This window comes from Rhamphochromis sp. 'chilingali' (genome assembly GCF_963969265.1).
Source record: "Rhamphochromis sp. 'chilingali' genome assembly, chromosome: 14".
NCBI classification, from domain to species: Eukaryota; Metazoa; Chordata; class Actinopteri; order Cichliformes; family Cichlidae; genus Rhamphochromis; species Rhamphochromis sp. 'chilingali'.
The window spans coordinates 21079865-21104029 of NC_137941.1; the positions used below are offsets into that span (position 1 = coordinate 21079865).

Here is a 24165-nt window from a genome sequence, read left to right on the forward strand (position 1 = left end):
TGCACAGAGGTAGCAAGGTAGTCGGGCATTAATAGTCTGCATACATCCAAATCTCCTAGTAGAGAAAGGAAGTTCTTAGTGAATCGACAGTCAGAGGCTGTCAGTCAGCTCGACAGCTTTGTGCTCATAATCAGGATGAGCCACCAGGGGGAGGAAATCTACTTTGATCAAGTTTCCAAAGGTAAAGAGTTGAATATTCTGCAAAAGGCACCATAAAGGTCGAATTAAATCAAATATGTTTTATCTTTAAAAAAATAATTTGCGGACAGGTTATTTAGTTACATGTTCAACTACATTTGAGTCCTAAAACGGTTAAATAATTTTTTTCAATCCCCTCAAATTAAAGCCAAAAGTGCTCATGAGCTGCCACTTTCATTTCAAATCTACTGAGATGGCATACAGCGTGAAATTTATGAAAATGCCACTTTTGTTTAAACCTTTGACCTCGCTGTGTGTAAATGTGTCCGTTTTATATTCGTTTGGCTCCTTTCTGCAAGGATTTCATGCATGACACTCATTTCTTCTCCATCTGTTCTACACAAAATGCAGCTGTGATGCTTCTGTTCACACCATTTGTGGAGTCAGTACTCACATGCACGGCACTCTACAGTCAGCTGTGTGTGTTATTAGTGCACTGTGAGAGAAACCGTCAAACCAAGACAAAAGAAAAGAAGTTATCCGATTACTGCACATCACGTTGTGCTCTTAATTTTAAATGCTCCGCAGCATGTCACACTCCTGATGCATTAGATGCGTTCACTTTCCAATGCAAACAGATTACCTGATCATCCTATCTCCTACTGCAGATCCTCTGGAATTAAATCTATATTTGTAGTAAAACAGTCAACAGCAAAGCATCACAAATTCTAAAATCGGCACACCCACCCCCTTTTTAACTGAACTAAGGAATGCGAAATGATCACCTGCATTCAAACAGAGTTTTTCTTACTTGTAGTAAGAAACATTATGCTCTCAAACACACCTCTGCCCCTGTCCTCTGAACCTTGAGGGGGGGATAAGAATAGGATCATCATCACTGTCATCAGAGTCCTGGTTGCCGCGTGCGGGCTGACTCTGGCCCTCCACGCCCTCCTGCCCCTCCTCTGTAGAGGGCTCTGCTCGCCGACAGCCCCCTGACCTCTCCTCTGTACCTTCCGGCTGACTCCTCTCCTGCGGCGAAGACGCCATGCTGTCTCCCTCAGAGGAGCCCTCTGCTGGAACCTGAGCTGCTGAGCTGCTGGGGGCACTGGAGCAGGAGGCATCACATGCTGGTTCTACGGAGGAAGCCAGCAAACTCATATCATCGCAATCAGGATTGGAATACAGAAAGCCATTCATTGTGTCATGTTTATTGTTCTAGATCAGACAATGTTTGAGATCGAAGCGTTTTCATGATGCTGTAGGAGACGACTCACCCTGCTCTGATACCGAGCTCTCTGTCGACAGACTCTCTCTGCTCTGTACAGCTGCAGCTTCTGATGTTTTGGGGCCTCCACTGCCCATCGAACTGGACGTGCTGCTGCTCCTGTAGTGGAAGAACAAGAGTTACCATCAGTCCTTTTGGGGTGTTTTTTCCTGAAAATTACTCATATTTATCTGGGGAAAAAATAAATAAATAAATATGGGAAGACACAAGTATCATGCAGTTGCCCCGACTATAAGAAGGTAACTCCTATTGAGTTACCTGAATTTGAATGGAATGAGTGAAGTTGCACTGGAGACCTTTGCTTTTCATTCTGTCTGTAAACAAGACAGCTCGAAAAGTTCTGAATGAATTCTGATAAAACTCTGTCAGGGTGTAAGGTGGGTTCATGTTAACTCTCCATTAAAGTTTGGCTTACATCCACCAACGTCTTCACTGTCAACTTATTGATTTATTTGTCAAAAAAATTGACAAAAAGCCTGATAACTTAAAAACTATGACTCTCACAAGCGTGGTGTGTGTTGTCAACACATACAAACGTATACAAAGCACCGTATGAAGATTTAAATGATCATGTCAACCTTATTTATCTGAAGGTCAACATGAGCCAAATTAAATTTTATTGTCATTTATTGTATTGACATACAGGTATACAGAGGAGGAGATATGAGCATTATAAATATGAGATTATAAAGTTAATCCAAGTATAATGTCACATTCAACCTAAAAAGCTGACACCCACTGGCCATCACTCACCACTCATCAGTGAAGTCCAGTTTGATAGTGCTGGTGGTGGTTCCCTCTGAGCTGTAGTGCAGGCTGAGGACAGGCTCTGCTGCACTGGGTCGACTGGTGGAAGTAGAGGTGGAGATGGATGGGATGCTGCTGGCTGGTGCAGCAGCAGATTCATCAGCAGGTGAAGCTGTAGCTTCGGCTGCTACTGAGAGAGGAAGAAGAATACACACAGGCAAAACAAGCAAGGGGGGCTTACTGAGACGCACTGGCTGTACAGACTAAAACTCTGATCAAAAGTAACTCTTCCTGTCGTTTGCAGTGTGCAGTTGGTCATTTAAAAACACACCACAAATATGCAACTCTGTGTTGCATCCATTCCCTCTGATAAACAACATTAAACAGAAATGGGAACATGCAGCAAACGTTAGACAAAACCACAAAGGACACGTCGTAAAAGACACGTATTGACAGACAGCCACAACAGCAAGACACAAGACGCACACAAACACACACATGTCAAAGGCCCTAAAGGGTCATTACACCCGTTAGCTGCTAGCTACACTGAAGAAAAGGAACAGGTTTCCAGGGAAGATGAAAATTTGAGCTGGAGGACAAAGAGGGACTTGTTGCTAAGATGCTACATGCTATATCTCTGTCAGTATGCACTGTAAATAATCACAGATGTAGTGCTTCATATATAAAGCTATACAGTACACACAAAGTAGCTTGATATTATACTGTTGGTGTTGTATATAAAAAGTATTATAAATACCTCTGGACTCAGACCTTTGTCCTAGAGTAGTTAGAAAAGTTATTTATTAGTAGTAACTGATTGGCTGCCCCTAGCAACCAGAAGGAGGTGGGTGGAGCTTGGGAGTGTGCCGATGGAGGATGATGTCGGCGATCGTGAGCAGTGATAGCTCCAATCAAAGCAATCATTTTCTGTAATTTCCCCAGTGATCCATTAACTTATCATTATTATGAGAGTCATATTAAAGTGAATGTGCCTCGCTCCATTTTCCCAGTTGCATCTGCACACATAAACATCTGCAGCACAGGCGTGTCTGGGCATGCACATAGGCTTATGCCTGGCTTCTTAGAAGTCAAGTAAGTGTGTAAGTGTAATAGTTACACTGATCCACCATCACGAAATGAGACAAAAAGATTTTTCTGACCCCCTTTTTTTTGGCACATTGTGCATTATGTGGTGCGCAGTGAGGATTTTATCAACCATCAGCGATACCAAAAGGGGACTTTACTACTGTGCAAGTTGTTGAACCCTAGAGCACTGATCACAGGTATACCTGCATATTCTAAAGCCTAGAATTACTAAGATAGCTCAATATCCAAATCTCTGATCATGCTTAAGATGAGCATCATCCACTTTTAATTATCCTCTTTAAATTGCAACAAAGTAAAACGTTTAAATTAAACTGAATATGACATTATTTTCAAATTAAACAAAGCTGTGTAGATGGTCCACTCTGATCAAGAGAAATCAAGAGTGAACCATTGGGGCTTTTCAGGGTTCTTGTGAAGTGTTTATGTAACAACATATGTGCCTTAGAAAGACCATTGTTTTGCTTTGGCACTATACAAATAAAACTGAACAGTTAAAGATGAAGCCACATTAAATCTGACTACCAATGCTAATCATTGCAAAGGAGAAATGTCAGACGTAGTAGGGCATTTTAGAAAAAGCTAAATATTGCACAGATGGTTCAGCAGAGAGCACTGAAATGTATATGTCTGAGTAGTGCTTTTCTTTGTCATCCATTTGAATTTTGGAGATATTGTTTATTACATTACTCAAAGCTCTAACTTCTTAAACAATTGTATTAAATCCTTTGGCCAGAGCAACAGTAACAGTCAGACACATCCACATCTGGACAGTAGAATATTGAACAGTAAAGCAGTGGATACAGAGAAAACAAAAACATGAAATCGATGGAGGACAAACAGTGGAGTGAGACAGGATGAGGGAAAGTGGTTAAGACAGAAGGTGGAGAAGACAAAGCGAGTGGCAGGGTGAGGGTCAGGGAATGGGGTTGGGGAAGGGAAAGACGCACCCTGCTGTTCATCAAGAGTCATGGATCCCAGCTGTTTGTTTACCACAGACGAGGGGGAATCTGGAACACAAATGAGACCAACTAAACATTGAACAAAGAGGTCAAACGTGAGGGCTCACACGGGTTAAAAACTTCTAAATCATGTTTAAAATAAATGAATAAATAAATAAATCCAAGGCCAAGCAGAAAGAGCTTTCACATCAGCCAAAAATAAAAAAGCTCCTTCATCTGATAACAGCTGTGATCGGTTTACAGAGTGTTGGGGAAGCTCAGTGAGAATCAGCGATTAGTAAGTCTGAACGGAAACAAGAACATGATTTTCATGCATGCTTTTTACAGATGTGCAAAGAAATGTTTTATATCTGCTGTGTTATGTAGAACCTGGAAATCCCAACCATCAAGAAGTGCTTACTTGGGCTTGCCACAACAAAACAACAACAACAACAAAAGAAAAAAACCCCAATAACATCTGTTTGGCTGCTGGCTACACAACACACTTCTCCAAGATATCTGTGACCAACTAAAGCCAATTAAGTGAGAAGAAGCAATTTAAATATTGTGTCTACTGAACTGCACAATGACGTGTTCAATAAAAGCTTTCATAACAGATGCCTCATTATGTAAAGCCAGTTTTGTTGTGTGTTTAAAAATCGGTTTATATCTTTAATATTAAAGTTGTACCTACATTTTTAGAGAAAAAAGCTGAAAGTGAGAGAAGCTCTTCGGGTTAACTAAATGCTGTCACATTAAAACTGAAGCAGAACAAACTTAAAAAATAACTTATTAATAAACATATATTACATAATCATTATTTGATTCGAGGGTTTTACTTTATTGCTTTGCGCTCGTGCACAGACCAAAAAAAAAAAAAAAAAATCTGTTGAAATGTTACAAATTGTTGCAAATAGGAAAACCGAGCAATAGTTTTGCGGTCTTTCCGAAGCTCCTTCAGAGTCAGTCTGTGGATTCCAAAGTGGATGCTTTTTTGCTTATTTTCACTCCAGCATTTCAAAAAAAAATTATTATTATTATTTTTTTTTTTTGTTTCAAGCATTTTAGTTCAACTCAAGCAAGTAAAATCACTTATGTCTGTTTATTTTTTCTGTTTGTCCACCGGCTTTTGAGTATCGAGACACATTTACAAAACGGGCAACACTAACTGATGGAAATAACCTTAATTTTAACATCAGCAGTAGGTGAAGCCAGTAATGTGACCTATCCAATGACATTGAAGAAAACAAACAAAACAAAAAAAAGGCAAGTTATATCATCAAACATGGTTGAACAACCATGAGGCCAAAGCAAAGCTTCATACCGTCTGGTGCCACTCCGGCAGGAGAGTTTGCAGGTGGAAACTCAAGCAACAAGTGGAAAGATGGAGTGAGAGCATTAGTGAGTTAAGGGCTGAGCAAACAGTGGAGAGGCGACACACTGGACTCTGGAGTTTAGAGGAAGTAAGGGGTGAATAATAAGAGAGCGGGGAAGATCAGTGTGTGGTTAGTGGTCAGTAACAGCAAGACTGGGTCTTTCTGGAGCCTCTCTACAACAGACATGGCTGTCTTTGCTTAAAAGGCGGGGACGGGTTAATGGCAGGGGAGCAGCCCTTATGGAGGGATTGCTGCAGGGTTGATGAGCTCGGAGGGGTGGGTAACCTGTACAGGGTTGGTTCTCAGGAGCAGCAGCGGCAGAGGTAGCAGCTCTTTGCGACTGTCTCTCAGGGGCTGCAGAGGAAGAAGAAGGTGAAGAAGAAGAAGGAGAAGGGGCCGCTCGCCGACCCCGTCCAGGTGGGTCAGCCAGCCGGAGCAACCTCTGCAAACGCCTACACACTAAACTTATGGGCAGCCGATGAGGACCATACTCTGACAAAGGGGCAGAGGAAGAGAGGAAGAGTGGATGCACGATTAGAAGACTGACGGAGGATGTGAGGAGAAGATTCGGCACAGAGAATCGGGCAAAAATGAAATAAACAAGCAGGAGGAGGAGGACAACAGGATGCTGAAGGAAAATAAAGTGAAGTGAGGCTGCTGCTTGAGTGGAGTGGCTCCAATGAACACACACCCACACATACACACACGCGGACACACACTCATACACCGAGCAGTTAACCCTCCTCATTGGACTGAAGGCTTACATGTGAACAGTGAGTGCGAGTGCGGTCCTGGTTTCTTACCTGAGAGTGCGGGCTCAGAGGTGGGCGTGGCCGTCGGGGTCCCAGTTGTGTCACCCTGACTCCGCTGCTCTGAGTCGGGGGACGACGTGAGAGGGGAGGAAGAAGTGGCCGAGGTCTCCACTGATGATGAGCTGGAAGGAGGAGGTGCTGTGACTGTTGATGATGACCCTGAGGAGGAAGAGGAGGTGGATTTAGGCATGGGCGCAGTGGTGGCCGCTGCGGGACTGGCAGGTACCTCTGGGGAGTCCGTCCCCACAGGCCTCTCGGGGGCGCTGGACTCCTGACTAGAGTCGCCTGTTGCGGCAGCTGGAGCATTCAACGTCCCCTCGGGACGAAGAGCTGTACCTGAAGACAAAAAATAAATAAATCAAGCAATGATTTTAGATTTTGGCTAGTTTACGGTTTATTATCACAGAAAGATTCTTAACAGTCAGTCTTACTGAAGTTACTCCGGCCCGTTTGAAGGCCGGAGTATTGAAGCCTCACCTCGGGGCCGCGTTTGAGGTCGGGTTCCTCTGCTACTCTGGGCTTCACTGGCCTCCTCAAACCACCGGGACAGCATGTCCGACATCCTCTGCATCAGAGACACGTTCGGACTCTGCTCCCCTGGAACAAAAAAAAAAAAAAAAAGGGAAAACGTCTTTAGATCCTGTCAAGCTTTTCATTTTGACACAGTCCATATTTATAGAAATGACAAAAAAAAAAAAATTGGAGTATTTGTACTCAAAAGAAACTGCTTATCATAACTGATCATATGCAAGCAGAGGCTCATTAAGACCTGCACAAGGATGACTCATTACACAAATTATTAATTTAATATATGAGAATTTAGGGAAAATTTATCCCCAAAAAATGACAAACAAGAAATCCAACTAGAAAAGAAAAAAACCCAACTTGTGAACAAAGTAAAGCACTCTGAAACAGTCATCACCTGAAACCCGAAGATGAGTTTTTCCTCCATTTGACTGATTTTTTTAAAATTTTATTTCTGAACAAAATAAACCACAGTAACAAAATAGATTAAACAACTTAAACTACGTTCATCTATGGTGGAAAAAACCCTGCAGCAGGAGACCGCTCCAAGTCATTTGCCTCAAAGTGAGGTTTCTACTCTCTCTGACCCAAGCAAACTTTGATACACTATAAAGAAGTTCAGCTTTTTACACACATTTTCACCTGAATATGTGAAATATAAGCTGTTACTATTGCCCCAGAGCTTTTTTTTACCATTTTTCAACCCAACCATTATTTTAGTTGGATGTTTGTTCACTCTTATTGCTATTGTGTCTAGTTTGGGCCACTCTGCATCAACTATATCAACTTTAAAGGAAACACTTTAAATCAGGTTTACATACTCTGAGCTCCAGTTCAGTTTAAAGGGTAAACTTGATGGATGCATCAAGAGAACTGAAGCTCAGGAAGAACAGCAGGACGTCCAGAGGTCAGGTTGGATCTACGAGATAGTGAACCCTAAAAACTCAGATGTATTATCAGTGGGAGTGTCTGCGCCAGAGAGAAAGCACTGCATCAAAGAGAAAAAGTGCTGCATGAAAGAGCCCGTTACCAGGTGAATGTAGCTTGTGCTGAAAGTGCTCTGAGTGTTCAATAAGATGGGAGCTGGGATTTAAATGCATTTACCACAGATCACTGCACTGTTGGTTCTCTTTTTCCTCCCCACTGCTGTCAGACTCCACAACAAAGACTTTAACTGAACAAACACACACATCCACACATGTGAAATAACACTAAGTGCAATAATCTTTTCTGGCATCGTTGTATTTTTACTCAGTTGTATATAGCATTCGTATTCTATTTTTATCTTATTGTATATTTTTATTCCATTTTATTCTACTGTATATAGTATATTATTTTATTCTATTCTGTACAGCTGTGTACTGTATTTATTCTTATTGTATTCTAATTTTTGCGTCATAACTTTTGCACTGTCCACTTCCTGCTGTGACAAAACAAATTTCCCACGTGTGGGACTAATAAAGGTTATCTTATCTTATCTTTATTGGTTATGTTCATAAGTTGCAGAGTTGGTGATGAGACAGTTTTATGGCCTGATTTCTTCTTCGTCTAAGATTACAAAATCAATATGGGGAAAATATATTGCTAAAAATGAAGGAAACGCTTGAACAACTTTAACTTTTTGGTGTGATTTTGAACCCAGTCCTCAAAGAGTTGATGATTTTTACCACTGAATGGCAGTCAAGATTTCAAACTTGAGGATTTCGTTCCTAAGAGATCCAATGTGTGATGCAAGTGTTCCCTTAATGTTTTGAGCAGTATATAAAAATATATTTTGCAGGTTGGAGTCTTCTCAGAGTTTGTCAGAGGTCGGGCCTGTCATACGAGACCGTCGCTGTAGACGAGCAGGAGCACATACTGTGATCTTACCATCTCTCTCCCTCTCGCTCTCAGGGCGAGCTCGGGGTCCAGTGTCAGACCAGTCACCTCGTAGACGGAGGCGCTTCACTGGAGGCTGCCTCAGCTGTGGAAACACACACACATTCACAGAGATTAGCAGTTTGTCAGTCAAGGCATGGTCAAAAATAGCTGCGCTGCCAAAGCAAAACACTACTCGTCTCTATCAGTGTCCTCTTTAAAGTGTTCCCCCCACCCCACCCCCTCCTCCTGGCAGCATGACTGAGGTTGCCTGCCACTTTCCAGTCCCCCTGGCTGCAACAGGCTGAGAGCCAGAAATAGGAAAAAGAGGTTCTTAGAGCAGGGACTATCCACCGCTTCAGTCAGGAAATGTGTGGACAGGTGGTGAAAAGGAGCAGAAGCTGAAAGACAGTTGAATAAATCAGATAAAAGGATTAAACAAACAAGGTCGCAGGTAGAGGAAAACAGAGGGGGTAAGGAACACTGCTCCTCGCCTGCCCCAAAATCAGCCTGAACTATTTTGGTGGTTTGAGGAACGCTGCCTGCGTCGCTCGCTGTATTTGGAAAGGAATGCGTGTGGTGGTTGCATCTAGACACAGCTGAACTCGCCATGGCACCGTGACCCAGCACATTCGGACACACGTGAAGACCACCACCGAGCGTAAACACGCAGTTTCCTTGATTGTTCAGTTGTTTGAATCTCAAAACTAACAAAGGAAATATAACTAAGAGCCAAACAGATCAGGCAGTAATTCATGACGCTGTTTCCATCCTCAGTGCGTTTCTTCCTTCTTTGTATTGGGTTTGTTTTTCTCAGGGTCATTTGCTCACCTCCCTGCACTGCATCAGCCACCACAGATTTAGCACTGATGTCTGCAGGGCCCAGAGGAGCAACAACAAGGTCAGTTCTGTTTACAACAATCGGTCCTATTCGCCCCCAAAAATCAGCCGCATGGACACCTCCGCTCAGCCAGACGTGATTATGTTTATTTTCTATAGAGTCAAAAGGCCGTTAGCACTCTTAACAGGAGACATAACATGTGAGGCCTCCATTAACCTTCTCTGTACATGTAACTTGAGATCTACACTCCAGTAGTCAGTCAGCTGATCAACAAGAAAAGACAGAGACTCTTGATTGTTTTGGGTATTTTACCCATTTTTTAAAAAGTGGTAAATATTTTTGGATTTTGCCTTAGACTGACAGATAAGGCAGATTTTTATTTTGTAGATCAATTATTACACACTTGGAATAATGGAAAACTGTCTAAATGACAGCACAGTGTCTGAACCGATATAAACCTTTAAAAGACACAGTTTGGGAGAAAAGAATGACAGAAGAAAAGTTCCCATTGGGATCTCACCTCCTCTCTCCTCTCCTCCGACGGGCCCTTGAGCTCTCGAGCCTGGTCATCTTTGGGATTGAACAGGTAAATGTAATCGGAGGAGTAGCTGACCAGCACCTCCTGACCGTCCTCGCTGTAGCAGAGAGAGGTCACTCTGCACGACTTGTTGGCCAGGTGAGCGGGAACAAACCGAACACACATGCCCGTGGTTCCCCGGCCCATGTAATTACCTAAAAAAAATGAGAGAGTGTGTGCAACTTAGCCAATGAGTCGGTGAACAAGATTCTTAATTATATTTGTGGATTTGGTCCAGACGATTCGGTGGGTTTGATATAAATGATATGTCAAAAGCAATTGAATGTGTTGAATGGAAATGTCTATTTACTGTGCTGAAAAACAGTTTGGTTTAGTTCAACATTTTTGACCTGGGTCAGAACAATCTAGTCTTCACCACTGGCTTTACTGCACACCAACTCTGAGGTTTCAGGCTGTTTGTTTTTGCGATACTTGGCAGCGTTGCTGTCTTTCACTATTCCTCTATAGAATCCATAGCCACTGCCTTTAGAGCCGAGGAAAGGGTTACTGATGTGATTAGATACACATCCTGTCAGTCAGTTGGAATTTGGGTCAGATTTTAATCCTTTCCCTTTCGTTCAAGCCACACAACTTACCTACTTGAGAATCAAACTCACGTGTTTTAAAAGGAATTCTAAAAACATCATTTTAAAACTCTGTTACAAAACAAGAGCTGGCGTGCTGAGCTTTACTGCCCATTAGTCACTGGAGGAGTGAATATAATCAAGATGAAAGGTTTACCATGCCATCCCCGTGTCTAGAAGTACCCAAGTCTATTGGGCAACACGAACAGCCAAATTAATAGACTGGACTTCTGCCTGAGGTGAAAAAAATCAAAGTCCTGTCTGCACTAGCAGGGGATTGGATATCAATCCAGTAACTGTTTGTTTTTTTAAATGAGATCAACAAAGGCCAAAGGAAAACAACTTCATATCCTTAACCTTGTTGTAGAACGCACCTTAAAAACCTGGTTCCAGTTTGGAAAACCTGTTTGCATCAATCAGCTATGCTTCGTTTCTCCTGTGGTGAACAGTTGTCTTTTCTCGTTGTCTCAAACTGACGTTGTTTTCAAACTTGCCACAAAAATGGTCTGTATTTATTTATTCACTTTCTTAAGGATGTATTTGTGTTCTAAGGAACACTCGTTATTTCAGGCATTACACAAAAGTTATAACAGTCCAAATGACAGTTTTACAGATGCTCATAAATATGAATTTTTCTTATTAAAACATTTTACTCTCCCATATTTGCTGGCCAATAATATTATTAGCGATATACTAGATTTAGACCCCGGCACAAAGAGCAACACATCTAAAATGTACAGTAGGATCCAGAGTAATAATCCACCCTCATTATCTAAACACTGAACTCCTGGTGGAAGTGTAGCAACACTGCCGAGAAATGGCCCGAAGACTTATTCAATAATTAATCAGACAAATCTCCATCTTTTAATAACTGGATCTATCGACCTGGTCACTATGATAACGAAGCTACTGCTGGTCTTGTTAGTGTATGTAATTGTGGTATACTCAAACTTATTGTTGAGTTAAGGAGAAATGTCCATACTTTTTTCGTCATACACATGTACTGTGTTTATCCCATTAATATCCACATCGATTTATTAAATCAGTGTTATTCTTTTTCTTTCTCCATTATATTTGTAATCTCAGTGGGATAAGCGATAGGGAGAATTTAAGTGTTTTGTTTAGCTTTGTTTAGAAAAACTATGAATAAAGTTTAATAAAAAAACAACTTGTTGGCATGCCTCACACCCTACTATTTAAACAGTCTGTTTAAAAGTCTCTGAATAAAAAAACTGACTTGCATTCTGTGTAGGAACAACGCTCCATAAATACCTTTTATAAGCAGTTGTCAGAAGGATTTAAAACACACAGGAAGAAGTAAAAATACTCGTGAAAGTATCTAAAAATAGAAATGTCCAACAAGAGACGAGGCACAGCAGGCTGGGACCAAAAACTCAAAGGGAGATCCTCCCCCCGCTGCCTTCATGTAAACGAGAAACTGGTTGAACATTCAAAGCAAAAACGGACATTGCAAGTTTAGTTTCTCCACCACAACAGGCTGCGTTACCTACACATTAACACGAGGATAACGAATTTGTGACGTGTAGAGTGGCTAAGTCCACTGTGCAGGGCTGCTTACCCGTCGCTCTTGTGCCCAGCATGCGTCTGTCGTAGATTCGTACTGAGCTGTCGGAGCAGCCCACGGCCAGGTAGTACGGCACCAGCGGAGAAATTGATATGGAGGTCGCTGCTCTTCTGCAGTTTATCAGGATGTCCTGAAATGAAAGAGCGCAATGAGGTCTGGAAGTCACTTCTGCTCAGTAATGGCAGATATCACTGATTGAGAATAAATTTTTTTTAAAAATGATGTAAACTAATGTAAAACTGATGCCTGCAATAAATCCTGTGTTGATTCAACTGTAATCATTTTGAGAGGTACAGTTTTAGAAGCTCAAGAGGTGTTTCTGTTGCTTTATGAGACTTTATGAAACCACATTAACATCACTGGTCAGACTAAAGATATTTGATGTCAAATCCCAAACTGCTGTATCACTCTGAAGTAGTTGCACCTAATAAAGTGGAGCAACTGCACTACCAGGTCTGACTACTGCAGGCTGATGATGGGGAGGCAGAGGGGCCGGTGACAGCAGCTGGTAAAACTCTTCTGACAGTTTTAGGGTAACAGGTTCTCATCTGGAGCACGAAATACAAGAAGATGCAACATAATCTAGGAGGACACGGTTTCTCTCTCACACACACACACTCATCTATCAACTGAAGCACGCTGGTTTAAAGCCAAAGAAACCACTTCCTAGAGGAGAGACCAAAAGCTGTTTGTGAAGAAAGCAGTGAAGTAAGAAAGGGAGGGGGGTCCATTATCAGTCCTGCATGAATACAAAGTCCAGTGAGCCATTTTTGAAAGAGAAAAAAAAAAAAAAGATATCCACAAACTCTTATACACTAAACACTGTGAAAAACTCAAGGTCAGGTTCCTTAAATGGGCTATATAAAGATTATTTATATAGCTCAATGAAAACAACAGTACAATATAAACTTATATAGCCCCAGGAAAAGCTACACTAAAAAGCAGAAAAAAATAAACATTTAAAAAAAAAAATGTCACACTGGAGCCAAAACCCAAAGAGAATAAATTCATTTTTAATAAAGACTGTATCAACTAAGCTGTGCAGACACAGAGAGGGAGATTAATCCATAGATCTGATAGTGTTGCTGCAAAAGCTCGATCACCTCTCTGTTTTAATCTGGTTTTAAGGGCACCTGCCAGGGTTTCACAACAAAAAGATGGTTCTTCAATCGATCCCTCCCCAAAGCTACAAACACATTGATCCTGACCCTGACTGGTGATGAATCACAGACAGAAAAAAGACAAACATCACAGATGTCACCCGTACATCTTTGCAGTCTTCTTTAGTGCAGCTAGTTTTCATGCGAAGGTCGAACCATCGCACCGTGCCGTCCTCCCCGCAGGACAGGAACGTGTAGGGGTCGTTCGGTACCGTCATAATCTGAAGAAACAAAGCGAAGCTTAGAAGACAGGAGGGTAACGAGTAAGAGAGAAACCCTTTTCATCAGCTTCTGTGAATCAGCACCTCATAAGCGGTTCCATAATGGCAGGTGAACTGACACTGTCTGTTGTACTCGGGACTCTTCTCAGTGTGGGTGTAGTAGATGATGCCGTCTCCAGAGCAGGAGATAATTTCCTGATCGTTGGTGTGGGGCATGAACTTCGCACTGAAGATGTTTGCCCGATGACCTGAACGTATTGACTTCTTGACCTGAAGCAGAGAAGAAGAAATGTATGATGACAGCTGCATCAGAGTGGATGCTCGACCAGAGGCAGCAAATCAGCAGATGAAAGAGTATAAAATGTTGACATCCTGGGGGATTTTTGCACACATTTACATAATTTTAGACACTAATGTGTTCATTTGTAGTATTTAGAGTTGCTGGTAAGTGGTCTCTGGGAGCAATGCCATGCTTTTTCTGACTGTTTCCAATCTTTGTCTAAACCCAAGCTGAAGTCAGATCCCTAAGTATTTGGACAGATACCATTTTTGCTGTTTTGTTTCTGCACACTGCCACAGCGGAAGTTCAAATAAATAAAGATGTGACTGAATTCAAGGTGTTTAACAAAATTATTGCATTTAGCAATTACAGCCATTTTTTATATGCAATTGGCAGCTGTTTGTAGCTTTTTATTTTATTGCACAGCAAAGAGGCCCAGCATGAACTACACAAAGACAAGAAGGCATACTGGGATTATTTAGCGGTTAGCCACAAAATGCGACTCTGCTGCTAGGTTTGGCGTTTGACATTTTGTTTTGTTTTTTTTCCTTTTCCCTCATATGACATCATTTGAAAGTCAAAGTATGTCAAAGAAAGAGAAACTAAGGGAACCACAGAAACTTCTCTTACCACTGTTGTAATAACAAAGATGAAAACACTCTCAAGACTCTCATAGATTGTTAGACACTTATGTAATTTTAATGTTTAAGAGTTAGAGTTTTATGATGAATACAGACTCAAACTGGAGACTCGGCTTAATTTAGATCAGGGGTGGGCAATTCCAGGCCCCAAGGGCCGGTGTCCTGCAGGTTTTAGATCTCACCTTGGGGTCAACACACCTGAATCACATGATTAGTTCATTACCAGGCCTCTGGAGAACTTCAAGACATGTTGAGGAGCTAATTTAGCCATTTAAATAAGCTGTGTTGGTTCAAGGACACATCTAAAACCTGCAGGGACACCAGCCCTCCGGGCCTGGAATTGTCCACCCCTGATTTAGATTAACCTAACTAGACAACTACACAGACCAGGAGATCTCCTACCTCTATATTAGATAACAGTCACATTAAAAAACAAAAAAAAAACCATACAAATTCCTGCTCAGCATCCCAGTTTTAAAGACTAGCACCACCCTCCAATTCACCACATTTCTGTTTCAGAAAAATGTGGGCAGATAAAAAAGGTTCAGAATAATGTGGGATATTTTTGTCCCAGCGAAACAAACCTTCAGTGGGTGGACATCCCTCACAAAAACAGTTGTGGAACATCCATCCATTAAATAATTCCTTTAGTTTAGTATCTCAACTGTGCTCTGCCAATTTAAGCTTTTTGTCCTGTTTTATGGCTAATTGACCATTTATGCAAAGAATAACAGTTAAAAATGATCAGTTTGGTGTTCATCCATTCATCCAACCTTTTTGTTGTAAGGGTTGGTGATGACCAGGAAGGTATCGTCCGACCCTGACAGGATGTATTCGCCCGTGTCGTTCCACGATATAGTGTTGACCTGAGGAGAGATCAGAGAGAGCGCTTACATGGTGTTTACACTGACAAACGCAAGTTAAATTCCGACATCCATTCATTACAGCTTCATAAACGTGACGACTTGTTGAATTTCTTCATTTTATGTAATACGAGATTGATGTAAAACAAATAGTTAAAAAATAAATAAGTAACTCAGTCCAGCCCCAAAATGTGGACACGTGAGAGAGGATTCTGCATGACGAATGTGAATTACTATCAGAGAAGCGAATAACAAGAAATGGCATGTCCCTGCACACAATTACATTTATATTATTGTCTTTTCTGTGCTTGTTAAGCATCAGCAACAAAGAAAATCCCTGAATGCCTTTGCTTCAAATCAGTAAGAAAATATGGATGCCATCGTCCAATTCAAATTAGGTTCATTAACAGTTCGATCAACTGAAATAACCACCAACATAAGGCTAGAGAATGAGTTAGCTGTGGATCTAAGGAACAGCAAAAGAAGAGTGATGCATCAGGTCAGTGTTTGCTGTCACTCTGTGGATCAATATTTCATTAACACCTGCAGCCTCCGTCAGCGCCTCATCGTGTCAGACTGCCTCTGCTGAGACATTACACTGCGTGTATTCCTACATGCAGACCTCACGTCTGAATCAGGTTTTTAACATGTTTGACTCGGTTTCTGAGACGCTGCACATCATCTATAGTTAGATTTGAGGTGGAGTGTAGGTGAGGCCCCTCCTCACCTAATGAAAGATTAACAGATGGTGACAGATGAGGCAGGAAATGGTGTTATTTATTTATTGTGATGGCATTTTTAAACACAGGCTAGGGTTAGCATCTCGTGTAATGTGGTACAGTGCAGAGTCAGAACAGGTCAGGTATCTCACGGTGTCCACTGAAAAACTTCTGTAACTCCAAGCTTAAAATTTCTATAATAAAAAGTAATCAAAGTATTCACAATAATTCATATTCACTAATATTATTCTTCTGATGCTAAAATCTGCTAAATTGACACATTTTAGGTGGTGCAAATAGAAAGTCTTTATCTGATTAATAACTTAAAGTGGACCTGTTACACTTATTGTTTTCTGTCACATATACATTGTTAAAAAGGTGGATGTTCATATTGGCCATGGCCAAAGCCTTAAATAGTGAGGTCAGCGTATATACAAGTAATCCCTATGAGCTTACAGCTGGGGTTTCAGGCTGCTCTGAATGCTGCGTTTCAGACTGTTTTTTCCACTCTTGGATGCTTTAATGTCAGGATGTCTGATATCCCTCATAGACTGACAATGAGCACAACAGCCCCTGCTTGTTCAAGTCATCTGTTTATAAGAAACAGTCAATCAGTAAAGGAGCTAAAACGGCTCATTTCAGAACATGGCTGAAGGCCAAGTATAGCTAAATAAAGATTATTTTGAAATGAATCATACAAGTCTTGTAGAGTCCAAGACAAAAACAAAACATACACCGTGTTAATACAGAAGCTCTTAGCTACTTAACTAAACGCAAACTAACATATTCAGAAAATGCAATAATAATATCTCAATCATTGTGGCTAAGAGCTGCACTTTAATGCAGCTCTCCTGAGACCTGCATGCATGCAATGCTTGTTGTGGTGTCTTGGACAGGCTGATGTCCTGCCCTGTAGTGTGACAGGACGTGTGACTGTTATGTCAGCTTCAGGTTTCTCAGAGGAATTAACCACCTGACCTGATCTGATCTGTTCAAGGCTCCACCAGCAAGCTGAGAAAAAGTGACGTGGCGTGTTTGGCAGGGAGAGGACTTCAACCAATAAACACGAAGAGACGGATAAAAATGTGGGGCACTTACGCAGCCATCGTGTACGTTCAGTGTTGCTTCGAGTTTAAGCCTCTGGACAAATTCTCTTCTACCTGTGAAAACAGAAACATGTAGATTTGAGAAGGCTGTCAGGCTTTAAACTTTCATTTGAATCGCATTTATCTACCAGTCTTCACTTAAGTGCAACAGGAATAAAATGTCACGTTAAACAGTGGCTCTGTAGCTTGTGTTCCATTATTCATGCAGTGGAAGCCTTGTTTGCACCAACAGGAAGAAACGAGGCGAGTACAAACAAAACCGCTCTGCAATAAGACTCGAAATGCAGGAACAGTGGTTCCATAGTTCACAATGTCAACCCTTAATATTTTATCTTATTTTTGTGAACATCTTTCTATTGTGACCTCAGGGCAGGCAAACACACACACACACACACACACACACACACACACACACACACACACACACACACACACACACACACACACCTAAGATTTCCCAGGTGTTTGATTAATTTAGCAACAAAATGACATTTAACTGGACGAGAAATCAATTCAAATAGCAGATATTAAAACACAGTTTTGGAGTAAGCAATTTAAACCTTGACATGATATTTATTGGTAGTCCAACACAAAGAACAGAGACGTAAGTGACCCGGAGGCATTTGAAAGGTTTTACAGGAGGGGAGGTAAAGAGGACACAGTAAAACAAAAAGAGATCAAAGAGTCAAACACACAAAGGGGAAGGAAACTGAAGTAATTACCTGATTAGCAAATCACAGGAAGATTCAGGCCTCTGGATAAATAGCAACAGGATGTGTGTTCTTCAAAGCATGTGCTATTCTAACAAACAGCTTCAGGGTCAGGGTCTCACTTTCTAAAGTCATCAGTTTTGCAGTTTTTTCATTCAGTTACAATCACCGCATGATGAACAGCAATATGGTTTTCCTGATGGATAAGTTATAAAATTCTGTTTTTCTGATCATCTGCGTGCAAGCACAGCTGGATTTCTCACTATCTAAGGCATGTCGTCAACAAAAAGATAAGAAATCCAGATAAGGTGGTTATATTTGGCAGTCTCCTGGATCCAATAACATTTATCACACTGTGCACAGAAAGCTGGTATGCATCACAAGCATCTCCATCAACAGGTTCAGGCCGATAAGCGCACACCCTGAATGAGCCACACATGTCAAACTACTTCTATTAAAAGTCACACACACGGAAGAAGGAAAGACGTTCAAGGGTGCCGTTGAAACGTTTAAAAATTGGCTCAACCTCTAATGGTGGAACCGGGTTTCCACTAATAAACTTCAAGACAATCACAGAGGAAATCCACAATAACGGTGGTAAGATCAACTCAAAGACAATCAACAACAATACATCCAAGGATTTGAGTGAAAATGGGAAAATACCCGTGACAAGGCAAAAAGCCGTTCATTTATTATGAGCCCAATTTCCGTTAGTTTATCTGCTGTTCCCAACTTCCCCTCTATGAGTTTCACAACTTCGTCACTCTCATTTTTTTTTTGACAAACACCAACATGGCTCACCATGTAGTAGGGCCTACAGGAAGTCTACCTGCAAGGAGTCCGTTAAAAGCATCTGCATGTTTGAATCAAACTCGGTAATCACATCTAGGAGAAGGTGAGAGTCCAGACTAAAAGAAAATGTTACTGGGAGGCCTGGAAGGAAACCAGCACAATCAGGACAATCCTGAAAGGAAGAAATAACCAACCTGTGCCTCAGATAAAAAAGGAAGAGACGCTTCGGATAAACCTGAATAACATGTTTGATATTAACAACGCTGACGCGGTTGTTTTAAGATCACACACACATCGTGAATTCCTTAACATCCAATGTGAGCCAGGGCGGTGTGTTTCACTGTCAATGTCAGCAAAGGACTACCAGAGAAAGCAAGACATTCCTTCATCATTGCAAACTGTCACTTAAAGGGTGAAGCCTGACAGGGAAAAGCAAACTGTGCCAAAGCTAATGTCCTCATCCAGCAGCAGCAATCAGGCCACTGATCATTATTATAGCAGTACTGCACAAATGATGAGCAGAAACGGCAGCATCTGCTACAAGACGCTGAGCAGCAATGTCTTCACATCCCTGATGGGGTGAGTGCACAGGCTCCCATAAGAACTGATCATACTTTATGGACTCTTCTTTGTCAGTGGTTGGACCAACTACTAGTCACCTCAAAAACTAAAACCCCATGTAACAGTAGTCAATAAACTTCTTTGTGCTAATATTTTTCTTTTATAAAGGTGAACTATTTTAATCCAGAAGAATTTGCTGTCACAATTAAGCATTTATTGTATTAAATAAAAACATTATTCCAGTGTGAAAACAGCCTTTAAGGGAAGAAAAACAGAAATATTTAATTTTAAAATAAAGTAGCTGCTTTCCTTATGTTTTCCTTTATATTTTTTAACTACTTTAGTAATAATGAAATGACTCAGTGAGCTGTTGCAAAAGTCTGGTGGCTTATATACTAACAAGAGCCTTAACTTGCTTCAACAGGTGTTATGAATGTTGCAGAAATAGTCTGGGAGTGATTCACTTCAAAAGCTTCTCTGATATCACCAATCGCAAGCACAGTCACGTCACCTATAAATTGATTAATGATGAGTAATGTACTAAGTACAGTCATGCCTAAATCTGCAACAATACTCAGATTCGCTATCAGTTCACAGAATCAAATGCAAGACTTTTTACATTCTGTTTAAAAATGTTCACACACAAAAAACAGTGCAATCAAACTTGTCTCTGCTTTTTTTCAGAAAAATTGGTCTAAGTGGCTTCATCGAGCCTGGTCCGCCAGCTTCCACTGAAGTTTTATAAAGGTTTTATAAGAGCACCTCCAAACCTGAGGCCTTGGTTGTCAGTTAGAAAAAGCTGGATTGCCCACTTGTTGGACCAAGTGGACGAGTCCAAGTATTTGGGGTTTGTTTACGAGTGAGGGAAGGAGGGAGCAGGAGACTGGCAGATGGACTGGACCAGAATCGTACCAATCTGCCTCTCTGTGTAAAGAGAGCCGAGCGTGAAAGCAACGCTGCCGATTTATCGGTCGATCAACATCCCAAACCTCACCTTTAGCCATGAGCTGAGGCTAGCGACCAAAAGAATGAGATTGCTGATGCAATTGGAGGAAATGAGCTTACTTTGCAGGGTGGCTGGACCCTCCCTCAGAGCTGAATGAGGCACTCGTCATTAAGGAGAGACTCACAATGGAGCTGCTACTCCTCCACATTAAAAGGAGGCAGTTGAGATAGTGTAGGCATCTGACTGGGATGCCTCCTGGCACCTCTTAGTTGAGGTGTTTCTGCCTCCAACTGGGAGGAGGACCCAGGGAAGACCAAGTACACACTGGAGAGATTATATCTCTGCCTGAACAACCTCACTTTTTGAATGCCTCAGTATCCCCCCCTCAGGTGGCTAGGGAGAGGGATGGCTGCTGCCCTCATGAACCAGACTCAGAGAAGTCATGAAGCAGACTCAGACTCGAAAAAGAGTGGTTGGCTTTTAAAATGCACTAAGTCTGCCTGTTATTTGTTTTCTTTATCATTTATTTGTAATTTCTTTTTTTAAACAATTTTGTTCTTCTACCTATACAGCTTTTGTCAACAATTGTTGATCTTAAATTTTCTTATAAATAAAATGACTTAGCATGATGTAACTTAAGATGAGTAAAAATAGTAATTCCTAGTTATATGAATCATCTCTTAGGCGTTTCCTATCACAGTTCTAGGAAAACCCTACAATATAGAAGACTTTAAACCTCATGGGACGTTTCTCAGTTTCAGCTGAATATAAACCCCCAACTTGTTCCCCTCTAACGCTTCTTCTAAGCTAAATTTATCCTCCAGGAGCTGTGACCCACACATCACAGCATGTATCCTCTACACGACAACAGCTCTGACTATCTCTCAGACATGCTAAATACAGGACTGACTAAACCTCTGAGGCACCTGCCCCACCTCTATGGGCTTATAAAGCCGTGAGGTACAGACTTTCTGACAGTTTTATCTCTCCGAGTGCACCATGGGCAACATCCTCTGTTCTCCTGCACTGTGCTCTCACAACCAACACTCGAAAATAACTATATCTGCACTTTAAAAAAAAAAAAAAAGAAAAAAGAAAAAAAGAGACCTACCTTTACACATTCAAATTATGACTGAATAATTTATCAATATAGCAACTTTCAGCAACCAGGACTTTAAAATTTATATTTTTTTAAAGTCTTTTCCATAGGACTTTAAAAAAAATAAACAGACTGAAATATATGATAGAAAAATATCTTCCCCCCCAAGTTTAAATGCATTTAATGCAGCAGCAAAGAGGAAAGCCTTAAAATTCAATGATTACATTTCCTAGCAGATCAGTGATGAGCAGAACCGGAATGCTGTTTCTGCCTGCAGGAACCAAGGATGTAAGAAATAATCAACGCAGTGCAGCGCTGCGACACATTTTATTGACTGAAATTATGCAGTCCTATTACTTTTACTTACAATTGCATTAAAACCTTAATAAGTTGCTGCATTTCATTCAGTGTGAGATATTTTCGCCTTCACCATTTCCAGATATTTACCATATATATATATATATATATATATATATATATATATATACACACACACATATTTATTTATTTATTGGCTACTTTTATTGTATAAAACCTGTCATTTTTATTTAAATATTAATAAAGTAATTTTTCATTTAATACATTTTGTACCATTTTTGGTCCTTTAAGCTTGCTTCCAGTTTGGATATGATGCTACAACGCACAAAGGACGTAGTATTACTGATAAATGCTCACGTAATGTAAAAAGCATCAGTGCTCGAAAGTTGTAAATATAGGCAATTTGAATTGTTACCTAGATGTAATATTATTATTATTATAGCATCTTTACTAGCTGGACTTATTTTCCTTGTGTTCCTTTCTTTTGTACAATTTAACCTTTCTGAGCCATTTTCCTTTGTCAAATGTAAACTCTGGTTATGTGGCGTGTTAAATGTTTTGACTGCTGTAACATGGGAATTTCTTGGCTGTAACGATGAATAAAAATATCATTATTATTATCATCATTATGTCATCTTAGCTCATTTATTTTGATAGTCAAACAATTGCAAACTAAACCATTTTAATTTCCTCTTCTAATCCTTCCCGGCCCTGCTGGTTGTGCTACTTTCAGCACCTTGTGGCCTTTTCACGCAGCAGTAATGACACATCGGTTTCTGTGAGTGTCTTGAAAAGAAAGCCTGATGCTGTCAGCACTTTCTACTGTAAACAGACTCCTGCCAAACTCAGAGCGCTTTTATTTTTAATGCACCAGCCTCTCATAAATGCATTACATGATTGAACCCTGCTTTTATTGCATTATTTGTGCCATTACAGGGATATACTTCAGACTACTATATATGGGGGTGCCTTCTACAGATGATTGCACAATCCTGCGATTGCACTGAAATGAGATCTACACTGCATTTCCTTTGAAAAAGTAACATTATGTCTGTATGATGTGATGAACAGGCCCGCACTGCTACAAATTAAGCACAAGTCTGAACCTCGTCTTTGTACTGTTTTAGCTCCTTCACTATAAATAAAAGGTGCAGGCTGTGTTTACACTGTGTAGGTTGGGGGGACGGGGGAGCGCGGATAGCGGCAGCTGTCTGTTATTAAGCAGGTAGTGTCTTGGACTGGGACACAGTCTTCCTGTCACTTCTTGTGATTCTGCAGCACACACACAGTCTGCAGATGCACACTGCTCCTACACGTTTCTTCATACATGTCAGCGTTAGCAGTAAAGAGGCATTGCTTTGTTCTTACCTAAATAGTTGGTCCTGATGGCGTTAGGCTCGCTGTATCCAATTAGGCGTTTGTTTACATCCCAAACGAGGTTGCCAGTGCAGGACATTGTGACCATATGTGGTTCTGAATTGACAATAACATTGAAACAGAGCTAACCCTTCCCCTTTTTTGATGTCGCCTTTTATCTCCCGTCGCCTCGGAGCAGTCCCTGCCCGTTGGGACGCCGTTGACGTTAGCTGGAGGAGACACTCAGTGTCCGCATTGCTGGAAGGGAAAGAGTCGCTCCTGTCCGGTCTCCGCTGTTCCCCCCCCTCCCCACTGAGCTGAAGCCCGACTGTGTTCCTGTTCTCCGTGCTGCTGCTAACTATCTGTCCTGTTAGCCTAGCCTGGTTTATTTCTTCAAGCGGTCAGCTGTGTCCAAATAACGCGAGAAACTGCGTGGTTGGCCACAGAGGGGAGGTGCGCTCGATTTTAGCGCCTTGAAAGCTGACGGTGCGGGTGCATCCAGTTTTTATTAGTATTTCTGTCAGTGGCCAAGTTAGCTACAGGCTTGTCTCTTATTCAGTTATTACCGGTGGCTATGAATTGAATAAATGTCTTAACGATTTTTAAAAACAGTATTGACATAAGTGACATTTTGTATATGTATGTATAAAGGGATGTATTACAGTGGCCCGGAGAGGCCAAACGGACTGCAACTTCAGAAAACACTTGCAAAAAGAAAAATGCTGCAAAAAGAAAAACACTTGCAAAAAGAAAAACGCTGCAAAACGAAAAAAAACGCTGCAAAAAGAAAAATGCTGCAAAAAGAAAAAAACGCTGCAAAAGCACACACAACACAACGGAAATATGAAAAAAGACAACGGAAATGTTTCTGGGGAGACAATAACCGAACGGTCCAGTTGCACGAACCAAAACATGTATGTATGGCTGTATCCCAATTCAGGGACTGTTTCCCAATTCAGGGTCTGCAGCCTTAAAGTACGCAGCCTTAACGGTCCTCAAGGGCCGCACTCAAAGACCG

At 41.2% G+C, this 24165-nt stretch overlaps 1 protein-coding gene across 8 annotated transcripts in view; it reads right to left on the bottom strand.

The window, feature by feature from the left end:
* Positions 1-23554, bottom strand: part of dcaf6 (ddb1 and cul4 associated factor 6) — a 30013-nt gene extending 6459 nt beyond the window's left edge. The window contains exons 1-16 of one of the 8 annotated variants that reach the window (XM_080904091.1): positions 23160-23554; positions 17358-17419; positions 15451-15543; positions 13841-14026; positions 13643-13756; positions 12370-12505; positions 10150-10361; positions 8801-8894; positions 6884-7003; positions 6398-6742; positions 5880-6086; positions 4228-4287; positions 2180-2357; positions 1416-1525; positions 983-1274; positions 782-823 (exon numbers count right to left, since the gene is read on the bottom strand). In XM_080904091.1, the coding sequence (XP_080760217.1) occupies positions 782-823; positions 983-1274; positions 1416-1525; positions 2180-2357; positions 4228-4287; positions 5880-6086; positions 6398-6742; positions 6884-7003; positions 8801-8894; positions 10150-10361; positions 12370-12505; positions 13643-13756; positions 13841-14026; positions 15451-15543; positions 17358-17419; positions 23160-23256 (2348 nt within the window). In that variant the 5' untranslated portion in view covers positions 23257-23554. Of the gene's footprint in view, positions 1-781; positions 824-982; positions 1275-1415; positions 1526-2179; positions 2364-4227; positions 4288-5879; positions 6087-6397; positions 6743-6883; positions 7004-8800; positions 8895-10149; positions 10362-12369; positions 12506-13642; positions 13757-13840; positions 14027-15450; positions 15544-17357; positions 17420-23159 lie in introns of all 8 variants that reach the window. The other 7 variants (XM_080904090.1, XM_080904092.1, XM_080904089.1 and 4 more) reach the window with 7 other exon arrangements.
* Between the last annotated feature and the right edge of the window lie 611 nt (positions 23555-24165).